This window comes from Entelurus aequoreus, linkage group LG04 (assembly GCF_033978785.1).
Source record: "Entelurus aequoreus isolate RoL-2023_Sb linkage group LG04, RoL_Eaeq_v1.1, whole genome shotgun sequence".
NCBI classification, from domain to species: Eukaryota; Metazoa; Chordata; class Actinopteri; order Syngnathiformes; family Syngnathidae; genus Entelurus; species Entelurus aequoreus.
The window spans coordinates 66,469,991-66,493,438 of record NC_084734.1 but is presented as its reverse complement, the minus strand read 5'-3'; the positions used below and the strand labels follow the sequence as shown (position 1 = coordinate 66,493,438).

At 38.4% G+C, this 23,448-nt stretch overlaps 1 protein-coding gene across 2 annotated transcripts in view; it reads right to left on the bottom strand.

The window, feature by feature from the left end:
• The window catches only part of tenm1 (teneurin transmembrane protein 1), a 480,926-nt gene that overhangs the window by 160,640 nt on the left and 296,838 nt on the right, over positions 1-23,448 (bottom strand). For both annotated transcript variants that reach the window (XM_062045519.1, XM_062045520.1), the window contains exons 11-15: positions 17,474-17,674; positions 12,132-12,317; positions 12,002-12,031; positions 11,770-11,916; positions 3,736-3,970 (exon numbers count right to left, since the gene is read on the bottom strand). In XM_062045519.1, the coding sequence (XP_061901503.1) occupies positions 3,736-3,970; positions 11,770-11,916; positions 12,002-12,031; positions 12,132-12,317; positions 17,474-17,674 (799 nt within the window). The remainder of the gene's footprint in view (positions 1-3,735; positions 3,971-11,769; positions 11,917-12,001; positions 12,032-12,131; positions 12,318-17,473; positions 17,675-23,448) is intronic.

The window sequence follows — 23,448 nt, the reverse complement described above, 5'->3', positions numbered from 1 at the left end:
CATGGCTTGGTTGACCACCATTGCTTTACACTTCTGAGAAGAAGTCACGTAACAGAATACAAACAATTGCAGCGGCCGCTGAGACCGCATCTGAGAGCGATGGTGTGTGGGTGCTGCGATCTGTTTGGCTGCGAACATGAAGATATTTTTTTTATTATATGGTGACGCAACCTCTCTCTGACAACTTCCATTTTAAATCACGGCCTGACTGCAGCACTTTGGACACCAAAAACTCGGAGCTTCGACACACATTCAACTCTCTTTGAGGCAAATGTAAGTGGGCACAGACACTTTCAAGTTATCTGCTTTAGACTAACCTCATCTTGTGTCACGTTTATGATAGAAGATGTTGTGGTGGACAAGAGTAAAGGTCGATGAACAAATGACCCTGGCCAAGGTGTTTGTCATTTTAATTTTTGTATTGATTAGGTTTTATTTGGTTATCTTCCTAATTTATGATGTTTGTTTTTTGTAGGATTGTTTTACTGTGGACCATTTTAACCTGTCACTGTTTTTCATCCCACGATTTTAACTAGTGCAATTATTAAACACAAAACGTTTTACTAGCCCTTTTAACTTAGTCACTCGGCACTTTAATTCAATTACTGGGTTTGTGCAATAGTTTAATTAGCTGGTGCTGTTATGTAAGGCATGGTTTTATTGTGCAGCGTATTACCCTTATTTGCAGTGTGTGTTTTTTAGTGTGACAACAATTGTGTTTTATTCTATTCAAGCCTTCTATAATAATACTTGTTTTAATTCAGAACTACTGTTAAATTAGTGCCCTTTAACTATTAAGTGCCCTGTGTGTTTTATGTGAAATACATGTAAGTTCAGCTTGTTCCAGTTTGTTCAGGTTTTTTAGCTGTATTATAGTTATATCTGCTATTAGTACCCACGCCCACTTAGAATACCACATATGTACAAAATACAAAATGCGCGTGTTTAAAAAATAAATTTGTTAAGATACAGTAATTTAAAATTCAGTATATAACAATTTTGTGCAAATAAATTTGTTTCTCAAAATTCAGGATCCACTGTTGGTACATGAAGACTGAAGTGATCATCTGTGAACCAATAAAGTATAACTTTTTCAGTCTGGTGACGTGGGTCTTACAAAGCAGCTAAAAGGAGACCGTTTACACTGCCCTGCCTGCCACAGCAGGGCGGCTAGTAGTTGCTGTTCAGTAAGTCAAAACTGTTGGGATTTTTGCCCAAAACACATTAGCTAGGGAGATAGAGCAGCTGGAATTGCTTCAGTCCTAATTTACTAGAAGTAGATCTTGAGTTTTGTGTGAAAATTCATTTGTGCTGAATTTGAAAATAATTTTTAAAGACTGTATTTTAGCTAACTGCATTTTTAAAGGCCTACTGAAACCCACTACTACCGACCACGCAGTCTGATAGTTTATATATCAATGATGAAATCTTAACATTATAACACATGCCAATACGGCCGGTTTAACTTATAAAGTGACATTTTAAATTTGCCGCTAAACTTCCGGTTCGAAACGCCTCTGAGGATGACGTATGCGCGTGACGTAGCCCGGGGAACACGGGTATGCCTTCCACATTGAAGCCAATACGAAAAAGCTCTGTTTTCATTTCATAATTCCACAGTATTCTGGACATCTGTGTTCGTGAATCTGTTGCAATCATGTTCATTGCATTATGGAGAAGGAAGCTGAGCAAGCAAAGAAGAAAGTTGTCGGTGCGAAATGGACGTATTTTTCGAACGTAGTCAGCAACAACAGTACACAGCCGGCGCTTCTTTGTTTACATTCCCGAAAGATGCAGTCAAGATGGAAGAACTCGGATAACAGAGACTCTAACCAGGAGGACTTTTGACTTCGATACACAGACGCCTGTAGAGAACTGGGACAACACAGACTCTTAACAGGATTACTTTGATTTGGATGACAAAGACGCAGACGTGCTACTGTGAGTATGCAGCTTTGGCTTCTAAACATTTGATCGCTTGACCGTATGTGCGCAACTTTTTTTTGCGTATGTACGTAACTTTTTTAAAATATATAAGCTTTATGAACCTTGGGTTAGGTGAACGGTCTTTTGGGCTGAGTGATTGTGTGTGTTGATCAGGTGTTTGAATTGTATTGGCGTGTTCTATGGAGCTAGGAGCTGGCATAGGAGCTAGGAGTTAGCATAACAAAGACTTAGGTGTTTTTATGCAGGATTAATTTGTGTCATATTAAATATAAGCCTGGTTGTGTTGTGGCTAATAGAGTAAATATATGTCTTGTGTTTATTTACTGTTTTAGTCATTCCCAGCTGAATACCAGGTACCGTGAGTATGCAGCCTTGGCTGCTAAACATTTGATAGCTTGACCGTATGTGCGCATCACGTACGTCACTTTTTAAAAATCTATAAGCTTTATGAACCTTGGGTTAGGTAAACGGTCTTTTGGGCTGAGTGATTGTGTGTGTTGATCAGGTGTTTGAATTGTATTGGCGTGTTCTATGGAGCTAGGAGCTAGCAGAGGAGCTAGGAGCTAGCATAACAAACACGCAGGTGTTTTTATGCAGGATTAATTTGTGGCATATTAAATATAAGCCTGGTTGTGTTGTGGCTAATAGAGTATATATATGTATTGTGTTTATTTACTGTTGTAGTCATTCCCAGCTGAATATCAGGTCACCCCCGGCTCTCACAGCATCTTCCCTATCTGAATAGCTTCAACTCCCCACTAGTCCTTCACTTGCACTTTACTCATCCACAAATCTTTCATCCTCGCTCAAATTAATGGGGAAATTGTCACTTTCTCGGTCCGAATCTCTCTCACTTCATGCGGCCATCATTGTAAACAATAGGGAACTTTGCGTATATGTTCAACTGACTACGTCACGCTACTTCCGGTAGGGGCAAGCCTTTTTTTATCAGATACCAAAAGTTGCAATCTTTATCGTCGTTGTTCTATACTAAATCCTTTCAGCAAAAATATGGCAATATCGCGAAATGATCAAGTATGACACATAGAATAGATCTGCTATCCCCGTTTAAATAAAAACAATTCATTTCAGTAGGCCTTTAAGTACATGCATATTTCTTATTCAATGACATTTTCGGCATATTTTCAAACTATGTAAATCAAAATCAACCCAGATAATTTCAGTGTAAAAAAAAAAAAACCTTTAGTAATAAAGACCTAAATTAACCGTTGTACTCTGGTTCTCAGTAGAATGTAGGCAACGTGCAATGGACTGCTTGACATTTCAATAAATGGTCAAATGGAGACTGATGTATGCAAAGGTTAATTGATAGTGCTTGTCAGTTATAGCAGAAGAGGGATACATGAGGTAGGTTTTGCCGGCTGACTATGTTGCCACGCTTGTTACTAGTCTACAATTGATTACCCGTCTGTAAAAGCAGCTGCATAATTAATTTGTTTGATTATATTACAAGTGGACAAAAAAAACCCTGCACAAATCATTTACTGTTTTCCAAAATAGATTTGCGAAGGCCATCGTGGCGGAAAATGTGAGAGAACATTAATGCGTCACATGTCACACATACAAATGTATCAAACCGATACAACAAAACAGTATAAACACACATCATGTGCACACATTGTATGCATTTAGCCAATATGGAGGTATTCACTTGATTATCCACTGCTCGTGTATTTTAATAATGGACAATCCAAGGACACAGACGCTCAAGAAGGACTTTGCATGCACATGGCGACCCAGACTCCCCGAGACTAAACAAGCACATACCTGGTATCAAAGGGCACGTCTCCAGGGAGAGCGTGTGTGGCTGCTTTCCCAAGGAGAAAGTGGATGCGGCGGTAGAAATTGTGAGTGTGCGTGTTGGTGGGAGAGGGAGGTGAAGTGGGGGGCATCGGGCTCCGCTGCAACAAGGCCATTGGGTCGGCCGAGCCGCGGCACAGAGGGTCAGAGCCGCAGCTCAGCTGCTCGCAGCAGTCCGGATCCACACAGTCAATCAGACCATCTGAAATGGAACAATGTAAAAATATCTAATTATATGTGAGGTCTGTGTTGAACATTTTCAATAGCCATATTTTAACAGAGCTGTGTTTGTATTTTGGGGGTTTCTCCAGTGGAAGCTTAAGCAGGGTGAGGTGTTGAGAACACATTCCCATTCATTCGGCAAGAAGGATGTATACTATATCAGCAGTGACAAGACGGAAAGAAGATACCATAAAACCTCTGCCAAGAAATAATTTCTGCACCCGTAGCCAATGAGGAGCTCGACATGAGAGATATAATCTGTGACAATGAACCGTATATATATATATCACCATTATCACGCGGATAAATCAAATTAGATTCATTCATCAAACTACCTTTATATTGCTATAAATCAGGCCTCTGTCAGCACAATTATTTGAATGTGATCCATAAAAGTCCGGTGTAAACAATAGGCTGCTGATAGGAGCCAAAGCAGCAGGTAACAGGAGCCAGGCTGGCATTTGTGTTTCCTATTTCAGGCCTGTTTCTGAAAAGGCAGGAAACAGCGCTGACATTTAAATGCATATGACCACAGAGCAGAAAGCTAAAGGCCAACAATACTCTATTATAACCTCCTCCTAAAAGGGCGGTCCAGTACAATCATTTATTTCCATAACACGCACAACTCCTGCTTGAAAGAACGCAAATAATTGAATTTGCTACATCGTCGCTGTTAAAAGGACAATGAATATGTTTGTATATTACTATGCATAGATGGCCGTAGAAACACACAAAGGACAAATGTGAAAAGTTGCAATGCATTTGTGATGTTAATGTTTGCGCACAAGAGTTCATTACACTCGGCGTGGAACGTTTTCATTCATTCTCATTCTTCTTAGTCTAGACAGAGTCTTTGAAATAGTTGTCTTTATTCACTGATTACTTAGGATAGCATCCTTACATCTCTTCTGTATATCTACAGAAAGATAACGAGTACACTGTATATACGCCAATTAGAGGGAGAGCTCGGCTATGGTGTGAAAGTAAAAGCCGTGGAGTGATTTGGCAGAAGATAAATATTTGAAGAGTGAATAGGTTCCATGACTTTTTTCTCCAGCGGTACCAATCAAATATTGCATTTGAACACCTACAGTATAATGCTATATTTATTCCACTTTGTATGGCATTCTCGCAATGCAGTATATTGAAATGTATTTTACTGTTTTAGTTTATTTGCCTGCAATGTCAAAAGGACCTTGTACCTTCAAAAAATCCCAACTCTCCTTAACCTTCCGAGAACATACATAAATAGATTAAAATCAATTATATTAAAACATGCAAATAATGACAGGGACAATATGCAGTCTCTATTTTTTTAAGAGTTGTCCTTTCTAATCCACAACTGAAGTACTGTAGCTGATTGGGCATGCCATTGTTATGAGAAAAAATGATTGTGTCATAATTAGCCAGGATGCCTTCAAATTGCAAAGCTGTTTGGTCAAATGATTACATACAGTATTATAGGAAAATATGTATATGTATGTTTTAAATTTGTTATTTTGCACTAAGAAATATGGAACAATTCAGTGTATTCCAAAACATGCATTAAATTAAATTGAAGTTCGATTTAAAACGTTGTGGGGAGGCGGGGCCGGCGGACCGACAGCGAGGCGTGTCCCGCCGGGGCCGACTCCGAGATGGTGGCGAGGAGGCGTGGCCGGCGGTCTAGCGGCGAAGCAGGGCACACCGCAGCCCGCTCCAAGATGGCGGCGTGGAGGCGTGGACGACTAGCGAGCAGCAAGGCGGGGCGCGCCGGGAGCGACGCCGCAATCAAAATGGACTGCAGGTGCGTGGATCGGGCAGCTGGGCACAATTAATTAACCTCCTCGCACTGAATAAAAGGGCAGCAGCAGAGGAGGACGGGGAAGAGAAGGAGACGGAGAGAGACGAAAAGAGACAGACCTAATGAGAGGCGGATGCGGAGCGAGAGCGCAGGAGAGCCAGAGGAAGACGAAGACGCAGGCGGCTGAAAAGCAGGCGGCGGAGCGAGCAGAAGGTGGAGCCGGAGCTGAAAAGCAACCAGCGAGAGACTTTGAGATATTGAAAAATAAAGAAAGTCTAAACCTGCCCGCAGCTATGTTCGTCTTTGGTGGTCCTGAGAACCCACCCATCAGCTGGAGACTGTCACAAACGTATAAAATCATTTCGCTCTATTAAAAAAGTTAAAAAATATATATATACAGGACTGTCTCAGAAAATTTGAATATTGTGATAAAGTCCTTTATTTTCTGTAATGCAACTAAAAACATGGAAATGTCATACATTCTGGATTCATTACACATCAACTGAAATATTGCAAGCCTTTTATTATTTTAATATTGCTGATTATGGCATACAGCTTAAGAAAACTCAAAAAATCCCATCTCAAAAAATTAGAATATTTCCTCAGACCAAGTAAAAAACAAAGATTTATAACAGCAAAACAAAATTAAACATTTGAAAATGTCAATTAATGCACTCAGTACTTGGTTGGGAATCCTTTTGCACGGATTACTGCACCAATGCGGCGTGGCATGGAGGCAATCAGCCTGTGGCATTGCTGAGGTGTTATGGATGCCCAGTATGCTTCAATAGCGGCCTTTAGCTCATTTGCATTATTGGGTCTGGTGTCTTTCAGCTTCTTCTTCACAATACTCCACAAATTCTCTATGGGGTTCAGGTCAGGGGAGTTGGCAGGCCAATCGAGGACAGTAATGCCATGGTCAGTATACCAGTTACTGGTGGTTTTGGCACTGCTGGATCATGCTGGAAAATGAAATCATCATCTCCATAGAGCTTTTCAACAGATGGAAGCATGTAGTGCTCTAAAATCTCTTGGTACACAGCTGCATTGACTCTGGACTTGATGGAACACAGTGGACCAACACCAGCAGCTGACATGGCTCCCCAAATCATTGCTGACTGTGGGAACTTCACACTGGATTTCAAACAACTTGGATTTTGCTCCTCTCCAGCCTTCCTCCAGACTCTAGCACCTTGACTTCCAAATGAAATACAAAACTTGCTTTCATCTGAAAACAGGACTCTGGACCACTCTGCAACTGTCCAGTGCTTCTTTTCCATAGCCCAAGTCAGACGCTTCTTCCTTTGTCTTGAGTTCAGGAGTGGCTTGACCATGGGAATACGGCTACATGCTTCCATCAGTTGAAAAGCTCTATGGAGATGATGATTTCATTTTCCAGCATGATGCAGCAGTGCCAAAACCACCAGTAACTGGTGTACTGACCATGGCATTACTGTTTAATCAGCAATATTAAAATAATAAAAGGCTTGCAATATTTCAGTTGATGTGGAATGAATCCAGAATGTATGACATTTTCATGTTTTTAGTTGCATTACAGAAAATAAAGGACTTTATCACAATATTCTACTTTTGTGAGACAGTCCTGTATATATTTAATGGGGCAGGGGATGCAAAATGATATTCAAAAAATATTTTCATAATACGATTCTGCCTAGGGCCACAAGTCAGCCAGCGGTAGCCATGGGAAAAAAATAAAAAACAACAGCCACTTTACCTTACCTTACCTTACCTAAACAATACATAGTATATAAACAAAAAAGGCTTACAAAAAAACTTTCAAAATGCACACCACCCATGAGATCCTGTCTTAAATTCAGAGGACAATAAACATTTTGAATTCCTTCGTGACAGAAGTAGTCGAACTACTCAACAGATAAATGTCATTGTTTCCGTAAATATAAAGGCTAGACACAGCATGACAACCCCTTTGGGGGGCATGCCTACAGCGAGCCTAAGATAGAAGGGGCATTGTGTGAGTGCATCATTATAAACCGCATGGACAATAGTGCCTGCACATTATGTTGCATACGTTTGGTTACACACTGCATCATACGGTTAAAACAAGAACACTGGCAATAACGTTTCATAGGTACAGTAAGACATAGAGGGCCTGATCTACTGTGATAAACACCATGTGCAAACTATAAAATGGTATGTACTTCAGTGAGCGTGTTGTGTTAAATATATTGTACATACTGTGGCGTTTCGCCATGTTGACATGCAGCACACAAATATAAGATGTACTTGGGCTGAATTGAACGTAGTCTAAAGAACCTACTTTTAGCATGCTGAAGGTTTGCACTGAGAGGCGCTAAAGTGTTGTGAAGGTGCAAGAAAAGGCATATTGTAAGTTATATAGGAGATCTATTGAAAAAACACCAGCAGATACCAAAACAAAGCAATTACATTGGTTTTAATCAGCCCCTTAAATAATTTAGCAGTTATGGAATCGTATAACAGAATAAACTATATATTTATTTCCGATGTTCTATATATGTTGACATACACGCAGGATTCTCTTTCCATTGTCTGTTTTTGCAGCACAGTTGACGCCAGTGCCACTTTGCACGCACACTTCTAATGTGCTAAATATAGATGCAAAACAGAGACCGCAAAGGGTGCCAGTTTGCACACACACTTCTAATGTGCTAAATATAGACGCAAAACAGAGACCGCAAAGGGTTCCAGCATTGATAAATCACATTGAGTGTGCTGAATTCTTTTTTTTTACATCTTTTCCCAGTGTTGTGGGCATTCTAATAATCAACATATATTCTGCATATATAAATAAACATTCATTGATTGATATACATGGAATGCATTCCCTATCTTGCTCATTTAAGAGTTGTAATACCCTGTGCACAAGCTTAGTAGATCAGCTTGAATACACACAAACCTTTAGTAGATCAAAGCCAATAATTTCCTTTTTCAATCAAATGTTGTTAACTAATTCCTCATGTTTCAACAACACCCATTAAGTAAATCAAATGAAAACCAATTAAAAACAAGAGCAATTATGATTTATTTTCTAGGCAGATACCATCAGGTTTTGTATAATGAGGCCCATTTAATGATTCTAACTTCAAAGAAGAAGGGTTTTGGTAAATGTTTGGATGTAAATCATTTAAAAGACTCTAGCCAAATGTGATCCTGAAAATCAGAAGCACCCGTTGAGGGGGGAAACATTTTTGCTCGAAAAGTAAACGATATCAGTTTTGAAGAATGGTCAACAATTAAGTGATCAAAATATTAGTTTTACACTTTATACACACTGTCTACTAGACGCGGGGAAATGGGCTCCATTTCTGTAGATGACGTCAAACCTAGGGGTGGCAGCAGGACCGACTTTACCGACAGGCGAAACAGGCGGCCGCCTGGACTACCATCTTTTGGAGGGGGCACCAAATTGCAGAATGTAAATTAATAATAATAATAATAGTTTGAATAACAACAAAAATGTGTAAATGAAAATGTTGGTATATTGCGGACTCTGTACATTTAATTGGAACATGTTCTTTAAAAAAACAATTTCTATGACCTATGATGGGACGTCTGCATACCTGCTGTCTACGCTGTGAACCTGCTGAAACTTATGGTGGAGGGCGACGGCTCATCGTGTCATGATCGAAGAAGACCAGTGGAGCTATTTTATCTGATTAATAATCTTTTACGATAAAAAGTGGGACATCAAAATTATCAGCTATGGCCTATAAAGCGAAGGAAAGAGGAGGAGGAAATAAAAATGCAGAGGTATGTATTTACATTTAGGTAATTCATTTTTACCATTAGCAACATCACTTTTCTTATAAGGGCTAAGAGCAACCGGCTGTTGTTGCTGTTGTTCCTATTTAGGGACAGAACGAGTAGTTTGCATACGGCAACTAATATAAGCTGAAATGAGTGTTTGTGTTAGTAGTTCACCTAAGCCTTGCCGTGAAGAAACATGTACATTTTTCAGTTTAGGAATATGATTGCAGGGCAATCTTTTCCCGTTTTCTATGTTTTATTCATCAATAAAAACAATTTGAGTGTAAAAAGAAAAAAAGTAATTTAGAGTTACAATGGATGCATAGATGACATGTTTGCCATTTTGTGTTTTACATTACAGCGTCTATTCAGACAGAAAGCAGCTGCACATTTACTACTGGTGAGAGATGGACTCATCATGTGGATCCAGGTGAGTGTTTATTTGTAAAAGATTGTATTAACAATAATTGTTCAATTAAAAAGTATTCAACATACAGTATATGTTCAAAGGTAATACATCTAAATCAATATCAGACACAGAATGTCAGAATCATTTTTAAATACTCTTAAGACATTCTGGCCTATTCATCATAAACAGTTGTCTTACATGCTGCAAGAGAAAATTCACTCTCGCCTGGGGTGTCAAATGGTCTAGAGCCGGCCCTAGTGGGCAGCATAGCGAGTCTGGCAATGGGGGGGTGTTCCAAGTACATTTAGTTGTCTACCGATTACTCAAAAATGAATTGATATTATCAGGAAATGTGAGCCAGATTAATTTACAGGAGCATAAAATACATACAGCCGTGGTCCAAAGTTTACATACACTTGTAAAGAACATAATGTCATGGCTGTCTTGAGTTTCCAATAAACAGCTAAAGTTTTGTTTCAGCTGACATCACATGGACAAAGATAAGACCTTCTGGAGGAAAGTTCTGATGAAACAACATTTGAGCTGTTTGGCCAAAATATCCAGCAATATGTTTGGAGGAGAAAAAGTGAGGCCTTTAATCTCAGGAACACTATGCCTACCGTCAATCACGATGGTGGTAGTATTATGCTCTGGACCTGTTTTGCTGCCAATGGAACTGGTGCTTTACAGAGAGTAAATGGGACAATATAAAAGGAGGATTACCTCCAAATTCTTCAGGACAACCTAAAATCATCAGCCCGGAGGTTGGGTCTTGGGCGCAGTTGGGTGTTCCAACAGGACAATGACCCCAAACACACGTCAAAAGTGGTAAAGGAATGGCTAAATCAGGCTAGAATTAAGGTTGTAGAATGGCCTTCCCAAAGTCCTGACTTAAACATGGGGACAATGCTGAAGAAACAAGTCCATGTCACAAAACCAACATATTTAGCTGAACTGCACCAATTTTGTCAAGAGGGGTGGTCAAAAATTCAACCAGAAGCTTGTGGATGGCTCCCAAAAGCGCCTTTTTGCAGTGAAACTTGCCGAGGGACATGTAACCAAATAGTAACATTGCTGTATGTATACTTTTGACCCAGCAGATTTGGTCACATTTTCATTAGACCCATAATAAATTCATAAAAGAGCCAAACTTCCTGAATGTTTTTTGTGACGAACAAGTATGTGCTACAATCACTCTATCACAAAAAAAATATGAGTTGTAGAAATTATTGGAAACTCGAGACAGCCATGACATTATGTTCTTAACAAGTGTATGTACATTTTTTTTTACCACAACTGAATAGAGAACTTGGTCTTCCGGACGCTATGGGTCCTTTAACCTCAACCTCACCAACCTTAGATGTGGTAATTATGTTTTAAAAAGTATAACTTATTTAATACTGCCTTGTGTTTTTAATACACCAACAATGAGGAACACACACCTCTCACCTCTCAGTTAATCCGGCCTAAACAGTGGATGCATTCTCCACTATTTGGTATATTTAGACTTGCGAAGGGAACATCTCTGAGTACTTATCCCAGTAGGTGTTATGCATATCAGACATTTAGTTGTGAGATGACAAAAAATGCACACTCCCCCACATACACACATTCATTGTAATAATGACCAACAGGACTCCACAGGCTTCTCAGCAGGACTGGGCCAACGCAGACGGATGAAGGGATGGGACAATGAGGCTGATTCTTTTTGGCAATTGAATGAAGAGAAGTGATGGAAAAGGGTAGAAGGAAGACAGAAATGAAAGACAACAAAAGGTAGAAAAGAGATAGAGAATGATAGATGGTGATAGAATGTCACCTCCGTCGTTGTCTGTTCCATCACTGCAGTCAGTTTCCATGACAACGCTGCATCCAGGCCCGCTCCAACCAGCCTGGCATACGCAGTGCCAGCCACTTTGCTCCAGGGTACAGCGCCCGTGCCCGCTGCACAACCCTGGGCAGCCATCTGAAGATGACGCACATGTTGTTTATGTTCTGGAATATCTATTAGGATGATAAATCTCCCCCAAATATGACTATATAAAAATTACCTTTCACAACAATGTCCAGATCATGAGTAACTGTGAAAAGGAAAAAAAAAGTGAGAAAACAACAACGACTCCCTTTTCAGTCCAAATATCACACGGATTAATTCAACTCTCGCATGGGCACACAGCTCACCGATGTTGCAGTGCTCTCCTTCCCAGCCAGGCTGGCAGATGCAAGTCCCGTCATGGCACTGGCCGTGTTCCTCACAGCGAGGATGGCACGCTCTCTGGTCACACGCCGCACCGAGCCAACCTTCCTCACACTGGCACTGGCCTTCTGAGCAAACACCATGGCTGCCACATGGAACCGGGCACAGCTCTGCCAGAAAGGTGGGTGGGGGTACGTGGGAGAGACAAGCGTGTTAGTGTGAGAGGAGAAAAGAAGGAGCAGAGCAGATGGAGCAAATCAAGAATAAAAAAAAAAAGACAAAGGTTACGTAGGAAGGTGGGGTAAAAAAAGAAAAACACTATATAGAATCATTGGTCAAAAGTAGGGGGATATTATTTGTTCACCTCTAATAGCAAAGCCCTAACAACTAAATGATTAATATTTGCACAGATTTTGGAAACCAGAGTTTAATAGTGTTTCTTTATCTCTAGCTCTACAAGTTGTATGTCCTGCATTCTCTTTTTCATAATAATAATAATTTCGGTAACACTTTAGTATTGCTAAAGAACTCCAGCTTATTAGTGATTCCCAGAGCCCAAAAAAAGTCTGCGGGCTATAGAGCGTTTTCTATTCCAGTACTCTGGAATGCCCTCCCGGTAACAGTTAGAGATGCTACCTCAGTAGAAGCATTTAAGTCCCATCTTAAAACTCATTTGTATACTCTAGCCCAGTGGTTCTTAACCTGGGTTCGATCGAACCCTAGGGGTTCGGTGAGTCGGCCTCAGGGGTTCGGCGGAGCCTCTGCCGCGGAGGTCAAGACAAACCCGACTCATCGTGTAAATAAAAACTTCTCCCTATCGGCGTATAATGGATACCCCCGAACAATGTTCCCTCTAATTTTCCATCGGATTTGCAGGTGTGTAATTTGTTGTGAGTTTATGCAGTGTGTTGGTTTTGTTCTTTGAACAAGGCGATGTTCATGCACGGTTCATTTTGTGCACCAGTAAAAAAAACATATAACTTTGTCTTGAATTGGAAAAAAAAAACATTTTATTTTTCACTAAAGAAGGGTTCGGTGAATGCGCATATGAAACTGGTGGGGTTCGGTACCTCCAACAAGGTTAAGAACCACTGCTCTAGCCTTTAAATAGACCCCCCTTTTAGACCAGTTGATCTGCCCTTTGTCCCCACATCTGCGGTCCCCTCCAAGGTTTCTCATTGTGATCCCATTGGGTGGAGTTTTTTCTTGCCCTGATGTGGGATCTGAGCCGAGGATGTTGTTGTGGCTTGTGCAGCCCTTTGAGACACTCGTGATTTAGGGCTATATAAGTAAACTTTGATTGATTGATTGAGTATGGGGAACATATTCTAAGACACTAGGGGAACATATTCTAAGTAACAAATACTTAATTTATAGTTGTTTGGTTAGGGTTAGGGTTAGAGGGTTAGGGTTAGGGTTAGGGTTAGTAATGGTGAATATGTTCCCCATACTAAAGTGTTACCGGCTTACTGGTTGTATAATAAGGCCATGCAGAATAAGGCATTAATACGTATTTAATAATTACTAATTAAGAGCCGATATATTACTAATTTGCTTGTTAATAAGCAACTATTTAATGGTGAATATGTTACCCATACTAAAGTGTTACCATCATTTCCTACTTTATCTATTCCTTATTTTACGCATGCACTCTCCGGTTACTCCAGCTTCCTCCCACCTCCAAATACATGCACCTGGGCATAGGTTGATTGGCAACACTAAAGTGGCCCAAGTGTGTGAATGTGAGTGTGAATGTTGTCTGTCTATCTGTGTTGGCCCTGCGATGAGGTGGCCACTTGTCCTGGTTGTACCCCGCCTTCCGCCTGAGTGCAGCTAGGATAGGCTGCAGCCCCCCGCAAATCCCAAAAGTGACAAGCAGTAGAAAATAGATGGACTCTCTGCAGAAGAAAACTCCCATCAATGAGTAAAGAGGCCAAAGCGCCAGAGGCTGATACTTACCTAAGATGCAGTGACAAGTTATTTCAATTTAAATATACATTGCATGGACACGGTGGAAAAAGCATATAAAAGGTGGAGCGTTTTCAGCTTTCTATTAGGTTGGATTTAGTTTTGCTTTGGCAAGACCAGGATGTAGACTAGCGGGGTTCTTTTCATTAAAAACACAGTAGGGAGAGGATGCTTGCTTGTATGTGCCGCATTACAGTCATTATCAAGGGATATATCAAAGTAATAAGGCATCGACACACTTGAGAGCAAGCTCTAATGCCAATTGCCTGCAAATCATCTTTGCCAACACCGACATAAAGTTTATGTGGTGGAAACAAGTCTTAAAATGGCTTTTTTGCTCTGTCAGATAATAAGGACAAGGACAATGTCAGTGTATTTCTTTGTATGCAAATTCTGCTGTCTTGTTCAACAAGTTTTTTTTTCTGTCCAGTATAAAAGTTTGTGGAAGCAAAAACTTTAAGGCATTACGGCGATATAAATCTCAAACAGCGATACTGGAAAATACGCTGAAAGATATTATTTAGGGCTGTGAATCTTTGGGCACCACGCAATTTGATTAGATTTGATTCTTCATTGTCTCGATTCTTCATTGTCATTTCTATAGTATTATTTATTTCACTAACTACTTCTTTGCTATCACTTTTACCATCATATTTGTACATATCCTATTTGCTGACGTTGTTCTATTGTTGTTGTTGTTGTATTTGCTGTTGTCTCTCTGTCTTATCCCCCTCTTGTCCCTGCAATTTCCCCCTCTGTCTTCCTTTTTTTCTCTTTCTATCCCCTCCTGCTCTGGCCCGGCTGCTCCAAATAATAATATAAATACAAGTCAAATACAAATAAGGCAACAAAATAAGTATCCCACACTTCTCTTTTGTAAAGTAAATTTGTGGGCATGTACATAAAAAAAATAAAAAATAATACAACATTTAAAAAAAAGATTTGATTCTTGGGGTTAACGATTCGATTCAGAATCGATTCTCGATTCAAAACGACTGTCAATTTAAAATCAACAAGTTTTTAATAGCATTCGGTATCAGTTCTATGATTAACTATATTCTTCTATAAAGTAGATAAACAGCTCTATAACATTTTTACATTGCTTTAAACAATGGTTTTGTTTTAAAAAAAAACATTTAATGAAGTCAAATACAAATAAGGCAAGAGAAGTATCAAACACTCTTTTCTACAGTAAATCTGTACAGTATATATGGACATCTACAACAACAGTATGATTTGCCTGAGGGACAGGTGGACAGGACAAATTAAAAATATATAATAATAATAAATAATAATAAACATTTTTGACACCCTTAGTATTCTTTACACAAACTTTGAATTTGAAATGCCAAGTTGTCTCCTCAAATATTTTCTAAAACTGCTTGAAATAATACAGGCTGTTAATTTTTTCCGCATCCAAATTATTCCCTCATTATGCTGAATGAAAAGCATGTCTGTGTTTGAACTATGTATGTGTCTGTGTTATGAACTCCGAAGCATGTGTTGGTGACTCATCTGTTCTCAGACCCATGAGAGGCAATGTGTCGAATTAATATCGGGACTTATTGAAAGTGATTAGTATTGATAACAAGTCAAATATAAGCCATTCCTTCATTTACTGTATCCTGATAATGGTCACAAGGGAGCTGGAGCATATCCCAGCTGATATTGGGTGAGAGGCAGGGTAAATCCCAAGCTCCAGTCGGACCCTCAAGGAATTTGTGGTAGCACAATTGAATTCAACCCCCACAAAATATTTATGACCTCACAACTTTGGCCAATGTCTGAAACTTCCTTGTATATTTTGGACAATCGGCATAATTTTTGGAAATGTAATTACATTATATTATACTATTGTTACAATTGCAGTGCAATAATGTTCGTTTGTCAATATTAAGCTGCTTTTCTTTATAATTTCTGGTACCGTATTTGCTGATGTAGTTCTGGTGTTGTTTGTCCGTTGTTTTCTCTCTCTGTCTTATACTCCTCTTGTTCCCACAATTTCCCCCTGTATATTATTTTTTTCGTATTCTTTTGTATTCCCTCCTGCTGCGGTACGTCTGTGTCAAACACTAAATATATCCAAATATGTAATACAGTCAAATACAAATAAAGCAACAAGAGATATATTCCACACTTTTCTTTTGTAAAGTGTTTCTGTACAGGAGAAATATGCATCTAAATCAGCATATGATTTGCCTGAGAAGCTGGACAGGACATATTTAATTAAAACATGACAGATGCAAATGTAAATTATTTTTTAAGATGAAAAAAAAACATACAAAACATACATGGGGAATGTCTGCAGCTTTTTGACAACACAGACAGCAGACAATAAGGACACCTTTGGTGGGGTTGCTTTCTGGAATTATAATCATTAATATTATTAGTATAATTAAAAAGACCAAATCGCATCAATTGAATTTTATTTATTCAGCCCTTTAAGTTAGGGGTCCCCAATCCCGCCTGTGTGACCAAGTAAAAAAAAAAAAGAGTTAATTATTCATCTTTTTTTTTTTAACATGTCCTTTTGCGATACTTCTCTTGTTGCCTTATTTGTATCTGACTTTACTCAATATATATATATATATATATATATATATATATATATATATATATATATATATATATATATATATATATATATATATATATATATATATATATATATATATATATATATATGTATATATATAAATATATATATTTGTATATATATATAGTCAAGGTTTCTGTAGTTTATCCGTTATACAGTGCTCAATACTGGGGTATAGCGGAATATACGTTAGGTCAGGAAAAAACACAGAGGCTATTTCATCCCTACAAGCCTGTTTTCGCAGGTTTCCCAGACTTGTCTGGATGAAATACCCTCTGTGTTTTTTCCTGACCTAACTTATATATATACATATACATATATGTATATATATATATATATATATATATATATATATATATATATATATATATATATATATATATATATATATATATATATATATATATATATATATATATATATACATACATATATATGTATTTATGTAAGTATATATATATATATATACATACATATATATGTATTTATGTAAGTATATATATATATATATATATATATATATATATATATATATATATATATATATATATATATATATATATATATATAGTGTACCAAATGTATGTGTACACAAAATAACACACAACATGACTGAGTGGCTGCAATCCGTGCCTCATGCCGAGGCACATCGCCGGGAAATCGTATCTGGCAAAGCCCCTCATGTTGCTAGACCACTGACAAATGTGTGACATGCAATTGCATGTTTCTCTGTTTTGACTGAAAATCCAATTCATGTTTTACCAATGAAACAGTCTGGCCCCGTCCAGTTGGGCTGGCAGGCGCAGGTGTCTGACTCAGGGAGGTAGGTGCCATGTCCAGAACACTGCTCCTGACAGGCTGGCAGCGGGTCATCGCAGCTCACTCCCGCCCAACCGGGTGAGCACACGCACTCCCCGCGGACACACACACCGTGTCCACCACACTGGGGGTCCACACAGTCCTCTGCGGAGAAGGCAAAAAGAAAAGTGAGTTAGAGGTTGGTGGGGTATCGGATGGTTGTTAGGGTTCGAGGATCCCTGTCTAATTATAATCATCAGTTCAGTGAGTATGAAAGCAGTGTTTCTTGCATCCCTTCCAGGAGTTAACCGTCCTCGCAACAATCCCTGTATCTGTTCCACAACATTACATTTCATAGGACACTTAAAACTCGGGCTTTGATAAAGGGTGAAATGGACTGGTCGAAATGTGCATGTGCGGTTGGTCAGTGTTAGTGTGTGTAATTACAGAGATGTGCGCCGAGCCGACGCTCAGCACAGTCCACCTCAGCACAGCTCCATCGTTCAAGGTCAAGCGCATGATTCAGCCTCTGCAGATCGAGAGACATAGCACAGTGGGGCTTTGGACAATAGTCCTAAGAATATTTCCGATATTGCGGCTTTGTTAGTGTTAATTGGTGGAGAGATGCGAAATGATGCATGACTTGCAGCACACAAAGACGGAGCCCCCCACAATACTTTTCTATTGAGTGTATTTAGCCACACCTTCCACATATTATTGTGTCTGAGCTCTGAATCATTACTGTGACTTCGCACATTGATTGTTATTTACATTGAGAGGTGAGTGGGTTGGTGGGGAGAAAAACCGGAGCAATGTGCTGCCAGAATGCCTTTTGTTTACATGGCGTGCAACACAAACTATTTGGCAGAAAACTAAAAGATAGCAAATCTTATTTCCACAGAGCAGTTTCGGTATGGCACACATCACCTGTGGTCAAGGGAGGCATCATGATGGAAAATTGAAAAATAAAATACGTGAATAATAACAAAATAATTTTTAAAGGAAAACTGCACTTTTTTGGGGATTTTGCCTATCATTCACAATCATTATGAAATACATGACAACCAATGTTTTTTCTTGTTTTAATGCATTCTAACTATTAAATAAATACGATCAGAAGTCTGCTTACAATGGACCCAATGGGAGTGGCTCTCTTCTGCCAATAAAAGCCCTTGAAATACATCCAAACACCTCCATTAGGTTGTATATACATGATGTAAGTACGTATATATGTAATGTAATAACAGGCACATTCATAATAGCATTTATTATTGAAATATTTTGCTTATTTTAAGCATGCGCGGGGCATTAGTTTAAAAAAACACATCTCATTTGTTTTTTCCCCTCTTCATCACTTATTTCTGCTCACTGCAGACTTCATGAGAGCCAATAAACATGATAAAACATCACTTACTGTACATTGTCTGCTATCATTAGGATGCCGACTGCTAAGACATTCATATATTCCCATTTAGATAAATAATTACTCATAATCCTCATAAAGAACAGTTGGGTGTAACCAAGCGTCTTTTCTTGTCCTTCTCGCCATTACCGGGTCTAAATTGGCTGCCAAAGTGTACCAACTTGTCGGAATACGTCTTCGTTCTTCTACTTTCCAGGTGAGAGGTATGATTTGTGACACACCTGGGCATTCTGCGGCCCGCGGGCCACATCCGGCCCTTTGTGCGTCCCTGTCCGGCCCGCATGAGGCCAACCATAAATTACAAAATACATTTTAAAAAGTATCTATGTCGAGTGTGCAATACAACGGTGCTGCTTTTGTTTTGAAAAGTGTTATTTGTATTACTTCCATGTGGACGTATGCGCGTGTGTGATTGTGAGGGAATGTGAACAGCTGCAATCACAAATTACAAAATAAAGTTGAAAAAACATCTATGTGCGTGCAATACAACTGTGCTGCTTTTATTTTGAAAAGTGTTATTTATGGGCGTATGTCCGTGTGTAACCTGTGAGTGAAGGTGCACAGTGACAAGTGATGCTCGGTTATCGCCGAGACGCTAAAAAGACAAAAGTTGATGACGAATGCCGTGTTTTCAACAAGACATGGACTGCCAAGCAACGTTCCCTCTAAGGTGCGTGCCTGCGCAATTGCGCACTGCTCAAGCGTCCTCTGCGCAGAGTAAATATATGCCGCGCACCAAATCAAATCCCAACTGAATTCTAAACATAATACACAAATTTATTCTGTGTAATTTTGCAATGCAACTCTGAGTGACAGTGACAACAAGCGGCCCTAACGGTGTTCGTCAACACCGTTCAATTGAACACCGTTCAATTATTGTAACGTCTATCGAGATGCTTCGAGGACAGGAATTATATCGATCACTTTATTGAGCAAAACTGTTTATATTCGGCCATAAACACACCAAAAACATGAGTAAAACACTTCTATCTAGAAAAACTAGTCATTTTCTGCCGTACAAAACAAGCCAAAACCAACTTGTCATCTGTCACCAACATGCATACCACTAAACCACTGGTGCGTTTATGGCCACACAAAAAGTCGGACAACTCAAACACCACACAAAGTTACACTATGACTCCTAGGTCATACGTGTGCTTATTCTACTGTCATTTATTATAAATGTTAATTTATTTATATGAATCATGGAATGCTGTTACTAGAGAAAGTTACAGGAATGCACACTTCATCCTATGCTTACATTTCATTGTGCAACATGAGGAAGATTAAGGGGAACTAAATGTGATCTCTGAAAGGGGTACAAATGATTTCCAAAGCAGTGCTTTTGGTATAAAGTTAAGTTAGGTTAAATGAAAGTATTATTATTATTATTATTATTATTATTATTATTATTATTATTATTATTATTATTATTATTATTATTATTATTTATCTTACGGTATACATCAAAAATAATATTGAGCAAAATTTAATTGAAATATTGTCGATGTGGCCCTCCAGCAGTGCTCGGGTTGCTCATGCGGCCCCTGGTAAAAATTAATTGCCCACCCCTGATTTATGATCTAGAAAAAACTTTCACGAACAAAGGAAACAAGGAAGCACCTTACTACTCGATGATGAAAACATTGGCACACACGCTTGCGATCACGGCGCCGCTATGATTAGTTTGTCTGTGTTACAGCTTATAATAACATTATTACTAGGGCTGTGAATCTTTGGGTGTCCCGCGATTCGATTCAATATCGATTCTTGGGGTCACGATTCGATTCAAAATCGATTTTTTTTTTTTCAATTCAACACGATTCTCGATTCAAAAACGATTTTTTCCCGATTCAAAACAATTCTCTTTTCATTCAATACATAGGATTTCAGCAGGATCTACCCCAGTCTGCTGACATGCAAGCAGAGTAGTAGATTTTTGTAAAAAGCTTTTATAATTGTAAAGGACAATGTTTTATCAACTGATTGCAATAATGTAAATTTGGTCAATGAGGGATTTTTAATCACTGCCATGTTGAAATTGTAACTAATATTGATACTGTTGTTGATAATATTCATTTTTGTTTCACTACTTTTGGTTTTGTGTCTCCTCTCAATTTCTCTGTTTATTGCAGTTCTGAGTGTTGCTGGGTTGGGTTTGGTTTTGGAATTACATTGCATTGTTATGGTATTGCTGTGTATTGTTTTGTTGGATTGATTAATACAAAAAATATATATATATATAGATTTAAAAATAATAAAAATAAAAATAAATCGATTTTTTCAAAATGAGAATCAATTCTGAATCGCACAACGTGAGAATCGCGATTGAAATTTGAATCGATTTTTTCCCACACCCCTAATTATTACTATTACTATTATTACCATTACTATTGTATTTTTGCCGCTTTTTGGATGTGTTTTATTGGGTTTCATGGCCGGAATAAAGGACCTCCCATTGGCTCTGCTGTAAGCGGACCTTTATTTACGAGTTAGAAAGCCTGAAACAAATTTCAAAAATACATCCGTCGTCATGTCTTTCATAATGATTGTGAACGATAGGCAAAATTTAAAAAAAAAATGTTCAGTTCCCCTTTAATATTTGTCCAGTAAACTGTTATAAATGTATTTTCTCAATGATTACGCAGCTGCTTTTTTGAGAACTGAGTGCAGAGGACATGTGACATGTGGACATGTGTTTTTGTCAGAATGGCACCAATATGACGTTTAGTTTGGAGATATATTTACACCATGCAAAGCAATGGTAGATGGGAACTTAGTGCAAAAAGAAGACATTACAAAGTGGCTTGAGAGACTTTTAAAACTAAAAGAAAATAAGGAAGACTTTTACAAACAACGAAACAGTTTCTTCTTTAAGGACATGCAAGGACTTGTACAAATAAACATAGGGCAAACAATGGTTTTCAGCAGAGTTGTTTGTCTAAATCGGCCATTAATGAGAAACAAGAACATATCGGTATCGTGTTTTTCTTCCATGCTTTTAGTGCGTGAACGTCGGTCTCCTCAATGACGACCTCATACGGCGACGTATACGTCCCAACTGAGCTGAGAAGGGACACATTCTGTACCGTTATCACCATGAGAATTCCATAAAAAAATGCTTGTAAAATGTCAGCAGCTTCGCAACACCTTGCTAAAACAATCGATGCCAATATGTTTGATCACTCACCATCAGACTCATTACAGTTCAACTTATTTGCCATCTCATTTATTCTCTTTGCCTTGACTTGTCAATCTACCTCAATTCAGGGGCAGCAATCTAGTTACCTCCCTAGTTAGATTATCCATATAGCTTTAGGCCTTCCAAATCTTAGTGTGACTTTTTACCGCAGTGACAGTGACACATGTTTTTTTTAAAAAGAGTAATGGGTTTGTTTCGGATCTCTGTTTGTCCGACAGAGCAGTTACAAGTGGATAGCGTCCACGTTAGCAGCTCACGTTTTTAAATGTTTCATTTAACAACTCTGCTTTCTTGTTGTCATAGAAATAATTATGTATTGTCCTCATGACACTAGTTGTTTGATTAACATAAACTAAAGAGTCTATATCAGTGTTTCATAACCACTGGGTTGTATTGATAATATAAATATCGGTTTAAATATCGGTTTCTCAGTTGTCATACACATTTCCACCACTTGTGGCAGTAATGACAATATCAAACAAAAAGAAGCAGTCTAGCGCTAAAGTCAGAGAAGTTTTTTAAGCACAAACAATTATGACTAAAATGTAAATGTACTTTTCATCAGTTTTTAGTAGCCCCTTATTTTGCTCAAGTCAACCTTTACAGATAGCATAAAACGTGTTTTTCAGCAGTTTTTAGTAGCCCCTTATTTTGCTCAAGTCAACCTTTACAGATAGCATAAAACGTGTTTTACGTGGATAAAAAAAGGCAAAAAAAAAAAATTTGAGGAAACGAGCACTTCCAAAAAGATATCCTTTTTTTTTCAAAAGATTAAAGACCCAATTTTTTACTCTTTTTTAAATTCTTTTTTGTGAATTTCTTCAAAAGACTAACCTGTGTTCCTTGTTGATAGTAGGAGAACATGGTATTTTAATTGAGTAATGGGCATTTCTTTTTAATGACAATTTTGCTGAAGCAGTTTTCTAAAACTTAGATTGCATTATTTTTCTTATTTTTTAAGTGTTAATTTCACAATTGCATCATGAGGCATCACAGTAAAAAAAATTATTAAAAAAGCATAATGTGTATTAATGACACCACATGTCATATGACGTTACTCTGGGGAAAGAAGCGCTGGACAGTATAAGGCATATCGGATATGCGTAAGTAAGCCGATATAAGGCAGCACTAGTTTTTTAGATCTACTTAAAAAACAAATACATACATAGGAAGTGATGGCAAGCAAAACTTTTATTTGAGGTGAATTATTCTCCCAATTTGTCTTGTTAGCCTCGTAATGAGCAACATGTATTAACATCATTTTACCCTTGCTATTTACTAAGTTATAGTGTTATTGTGGCAAATGTATCTTTA